At 42.7% G+C, this 6,000-nt stretch overlaps 1 protein-coding gene across 1 annotated transcript in view; it reads right to left on the bottom strand.

The window, feature by feature from the left end:
* The window catches only part of ntm (neurotrimin), a 467,218-nt gene extending 461,797 nt beyond the window's left edge, over positions 1-5,421 (bottom strand). The window contains exon 1 of the mRNA XM_014197606.3: positions 5,086-5,421. Within this exon, the coding sequence (XP_014053081.1) occupies positions 5,086-5,146 (61 nt within the window). The 5' untranslated portion in view covers positions 5,147-5,421. The remainder of the gene's footprint in view (positions 1-5,085) is intronic.
* Between the last annotated feature and the right edge of the window lie 579 nt (positions 5,422-6,000).

Below are 6,000 nucleotides of genomic sequence, written 5' to 3' on the forward strand. Positions count from 1 at the left end.
CAACTGGATCCTGGACTTCCTGATGGGCCGCCCCCAGGTGGTAAGGGTAGGTAACAACACGTCCGCCACGCTGATCCTCAACATGGGTGCCCCTCAGGGGTGCATGCTCAGTCCCCTGCTGTACTCCCTGTTCACTCATGACTGCACGGCCAGACACGACTCCAACACCATCCTTAAGTTTGCTGATGACACAACAGTGGCCTGATCACCAACAACGATGAGACAGCCTATAGGGAGGAGGTCAGAAACCTGACCTTGTGGCGCAAGGACAACAACCTCTCCCTCAACGTGATCAAGACAAAGGAGATGATTGTGGAGTACAGGAAAAGGAGGACTGAGCATGCCCCCATTCTCATCGATGGGGCTGTAGTGGAGCAGGTTGAGAGCGTTAAGTTCCTTGGCGTCCATATCCCCAACAAACTAACATGGTCCAAGCACACCAAGACAGTCATGAAGAGGGCACGACAAAACGTATTCCCCCTCAGGAGACTGAAAAGATTCTCAGATCCTCAAAAGGTTTTACAGCTGCACCATCGAGAGCATCCTGACGGGTTGCATCACTGCCTGGTACGGCAACTGCTCGGCCTCCGACCACAAGGCACTACTGAGGGTAGTGCGTACAGCCCAGTACATCACAGGGGTCAAGCTTCCTGTCATCCAGGACCTCTATACCAGGCGGTGTCAGAGGAAGGCCCTAAAATTTGTCAAATACTCCAACCACCCTAGTCATAGACTGTTCTCTCTGCGCGGTACCGGAGTGCCAAGTCTAGGTCCAAGAGACTTCTAAACAGCTTTTACCACCAAGCAAGCCATAAGACTCCTGAACAGCTAATCAATTGGCAACCCGGACTATTTGCATTGCTCCCTCCCCCCACCCTCTTCTACGCTGCTGCTACTCTCTGTTATTATCTATGCATAGTCACTTGAATAACTCCACCTACATGTACATATTACCTCAATACCGGTGCCCACGTACATTGACTCTGTACCGGTACCCCCTGTATATAGCCCCGCTATTGTTACTTACTGCTGCTCTTTAATTATTTGTTATTCTTATCTCTTACTTTTTGGGGGGTATTTTCTTAAAACTGCATTGTTGGTTAAGGGCTTGTAAGTAAGGATTTCACTGTAAGGTCTACACCTGTTGTATTCGGCGCATGTGACAAATAACATTTGATTTGATTTGATTTAAATCACTATAATGTGTCTACAGAGCACAAATACATCAACAAGTTACAAACATGTATGAGTGTTGAAATACTGTGCTGTAATGCTGTAATACTGTAATGCTGCGACAAATTGTTCCAAACAACAGTGACAAATGAGCCAATATGATAACAATGACCTCTAAACATCCTCTCATTTATAATTTGCTCCTTCAGGAAATGAGCAAGCACTCTTGTTATTTTGATAAAATGGGCAAAGTGGCAATTTCACATCTGGGTGGTAACCGATGTCAATTATTCACGGTCATCATCTGCACCTAATTTGCTTAATAACATATCGTGCTGGGAAGCACAGGGGTGGTGTCACTTTGGAAAAAATAAGGCCACACCCAATGAGAGGGTACCTTCTTACATAGAAATCGCACAACTTAAAGGGATACTTCAGGATTTTGGCAATGAGGCCCTTTATCTACTTCCCCAAAGTCAGATGAACTTGTGGATACCATGGATACCGTGTTCAAATATTTTTTTTTGCATTTTTGGTTAAAACATTTTCTATTCTTAAATGAGCCTAACCCTAATAGTTCAACTTGGAAGAGGCGAAGTGTGAGGGGTAGCTGGGCCCAAAATCTGTCTTCTCCAGCAGGTGGCGTTTTATTTTTCGCTAAACAAGCAAGGAGTTTTTGTATGGCGGTTTCTGTATGGAGAGTTTCGAATTTGGTTAACAAAAATGGAATGGCTTATTCGCTACGTGTGGCTTATTTGATCAAATAGAAGTTTCGTAATGATTATGTTGTTACTAGTGTACAGATTTAAATAGGACTATTGACATCCTGGCAACTTTATATCGGAGTTGCCCTTATATTGGCTACAATGGTCCCACCTGATCTTGCCTCCTCCTGACTGTCTTCCATTTTTGAAGAAATGTATTTCATTGATAAAGCAGCCACTAGAGTATCTGGTCAATATAATGGATAATCTGTGATGCTATCTACTCATTGTTGCATACTATACTGAACAAAAACATAAACGCAACATGCAACAATTTCAACAAATTTACTGGGTTACAGTTCATATCAGGAAATCAGTCAATTTAAATAAATAAATTAGGCCCTAATCTATGGATTTCACATGACTGGGCAGGGGTGCAGCCATGGGAGACTGGTCCACCCACTGTGGAGCAAGGCCCAGCCAATCAGAATGAGTTTTTCCCCACAAAATAGCTCTATTACAGACAGAAATACTCCTCAGTTTCATCAGCTGTCCGGGTAGCTGGTCTCAGACGATCCCGCAGGTGAAGTAGCCAGATGTGGAGGTCCTGGGCTGGTGTGGTTACATGTGGTCTGTGGTTGTATGGCCGGGTGGATGTACTGCCAAATTCTCTAAAACGATGTTGGATGCAGCTTTTGATAAAGAAATTAACATTAACTTATCGTGCAACAGCTCTGATGTTCATTAATGCAGTCAGCATGCCAATTGCACGCTCCCTCATAACTTTAGACATCTGTGACATTGTATTGTTTGAGAAAACTGCACATTTTATAGTGGCCTTTTATTGTCCCCAGCACAAGTTGCACCTATGTAATGATCATGCTGTTTAATCAGCTTCTTGATATGCCACACCTGTCAGATGGATGGATTATCTTGGCAAAGGAGAAATGCTCACTAACAGGGATGTAAACTAACATGCACTGCATTAAACAGCTTGATAATAGCTTATTTCCAATTTGATTAATTTATCTAAACTCTGAACAGAATAGGAATGGAGTTATAGGCCTACTCAGACTGGTTTATAGCCAGACAATCATATTAGACCTATACCGTAGTAGACCATATATCTATCCTATTTAAAAAGCACTGAAGACAAAAACATACATTTTTTGCATATTGAGAATGCATCATGCTTGATTGCGTTGTTTCCCGCTATTTGTTGATTTCGGTAATGCATTCCCATATGTAATTGATCAGCTTTTGTCAAAGCCGAAATGAGTATGACATCTGGGCATTAAAATTTAACTTTAAACGTATGCAACATTTTGAAATGTCGCATACTATTAAACTACATTTTTTCACCTACTCAACTGGCCTACTATTTAGGACGCAAGCAGACTATGGGTATCCGGACAAGGCCAGTATCACGCCCTCACATTTTAATGTGAATTGGTCATGTTCCTCTTCCTCATCATATTTACATATCACTTTTCAATGCAGATTAGTTGTATTTAGCCAGTCATATTGTTCCAGTTGTGTGTTATGCTTATTGACTCATTTTTCAAAAGCTCTATAAGGTATTAGGTGCATTGTGTACAAAGAGAGGTGCGCAGTGTGTCACTTTCACAAGGACAGCTCTCTAAAATACCATATTTGGCCTGGGGGTCCTTATTGAGTAACTGTAGCCTTGCTGTCCTAAGGAAAGGACACTCTACCCATCAGCAATGTTCTTCATGTCTTTTCACAGGGGCAGCTTACCCCCCTCACAATGTTTTCACCTCCTGCTTACCCCTTGCACTCTCGGTTGGAAGTCGAACAACAGCTGCTGCTCCAAATTTCGATTTAACCACCAATAATTCTCGCCTTTGGCTGAGGCAGGCTGGTGGAAGGAAGGACTGGAGGGCACAATAGACAGAGCCTGCGAGGGTCTTGGCCGGATCGCCACAGGAATATGTGTTGCATCCTGGCAACGCTCGGCCAGAGCTGCCTCAGAGCCAGACAGAGGCTCAGGGGGGAGGAGGAGCGAAGAGGGAGGGGAGGGGAAATTGCCACTTGCCACTCAACACTCCACATACAGAGCCAAGTGGTTGGAGGGGGACATTGTCATAGGGCTGTTTTCCATGAAGGACATGACCCTGTCCTCTACACATTTTACGTGGCTCCCCCTTATGTGCCATAGTGAGAATGCCAAGGCAAGTGAGAATGGGCTACAATATGCAATGTAATGCAGGCTAGTGGATGAGCAGTGTGGTAATATGCTTTTTCTGCAAGTCACAGTGACATATCCATAATACATAAGAGAGGAAATGTAATTCGATTAATAGATTCTATAAGAACATATACTGTATATGTATAACATATACTGTATAACATATATTTACTCAAATATTTAAACAAAAAAAGCTATGAAATATGTGACGAAGCAACTTGTTGGCTAATAGAAAAACGTTCAGTGAAGCTGTCCACAACACTTAAGACTACAGAGGAAACATTAGAAGCATGCCACATGTCACGAATCAAGTAGGCTAGGATACTCCCTCAAAAGCAAATGTTGTATTTCCAATCAATTTAGTTACCTGTGAGGGTTAACACGGCTTAATAACTTCGATGACCTGAACACGTTGTCGATGCGGATTAACCAGTCATTCTTAATCAACTTTACTCAAAAACCTGCTGTCCGGAGTGACATTTACAATGCGTCAAAAAGCTTCGCGGGGAAAAGCCATAACGTGCATCAAGAGCCAGAGAGACACACACGAATTGCTCCATCAGAGAAGCAATGCTAGCCTACATGATAATCTACCATAAAGCTAAACAAATATTTTTTAAACCTACAAATGTAAAACTTTGAATTACTGGGGTATAAATAAAGGCAAAAGTTAAGAGGGTGACATGTTCATAGTGAAGCCTAAGTTTGGGTTTACAATCACTTGGAACAGTAGCCTACTTGTGAGGCAAACCTTGAAATCCCTTGACAACCACCACCATCATGACAGTCGAGTCTCACACTAATCGCCTGGTTTAACTGTCACTTTGTTGGCATGTGATGTCAAATCTCGGAGCCACGCAATAGGGAATATACAGTACCTATATAGAAAGAGCGCGCATATGTAGAATAAGTGCGCACTCACCTAATGTACATAATGCAATAGGTATAACACTTATGTCACCTGCCATTTCTCCCCGCAAAAAAAAAATTATTGCCCACCTTGTTGAATCAGAAGAATGGCCATCCCGCTCAGCAAAACCCAGAACATAGGATTCTTCATGGTGGTTTTGACTGGTCGATCGCTTCTCTGTGTAGTTGTAGAAGAGTATGTTGCCGCTCAGATATAGCCTGCTACAAACACAAATCCTCGGAAAAGTGTAGAAAGCAGACTGCAGTTCCCGCTACGTCCCGGGTCCCTATCTGACTGTAAAGCAGCCACCAACGCAAGCAGCACCAAGTCCCTCCTTTACCAAGGTATTGGTCGTAATTTGTATGAGGCTGCTTGGATAGGCTTCCAGTGGCTTACAAAGACACTTCTGTCCAGGAACCCGCTGTGATTCCCACTAACCAAGTGTGTATCAGTGCGCCTTTCCCGCGTCTTGCTTTATGCGTGCGTGCGTAGGTCGATATCGACCGTGTTCAAAACGTTATCCTATTTCAAAAACAAGCAATGTATTTGAAATGTGGGCCTATCTGATGTTTAGACAGGCGGATTTGTATTTTATTCAAAACGTGTTAACCATATGATAGCCTAGCTAGTATTCGGTCTTAGAAAATATAGACTTAGAAAGCAATTTAAAGTAGCCTTATTTAGACGACTAATGTAACATTTTAGTTGTCATTTTGCTAGTTTAATGTCCGTAAAGGGGGATATAATGCAGTAAAAGTAACTATATAGCCTACTTTTAGAATGTAGCCTACTTTAGCCTCGTTTAGAAAGAGATACAGTTCTCTTAACGAGGCAAAAGTAGGCTTCATTCTATTACCATATAGTATACTTTACTGCAGCCCACGTAGGCTAATTCCGGTTATAAACAACCATCACATCTTCCACAAAAACACTGGTCACATAAGTCGCCAAGCGAAGGCTATTAATCAATGTTGAAGGGCCCTGTCACTTTAGCAGTCTCTGCG

Source organism: Salmo salar, chromosome 04 (assembly GCF_965601325.2).
Source record: "Salmo salar chromosome 04, fSalSal1, whole genome shotgun sequence".
In the NCBI taxonomy this organism is placed as follows: domain Eukaryota; kingdom Metazoa; phylum Chordata; class Actinopteri; order Salmoniformes; family Salmonidae; genus Salmo; species Salmo salar.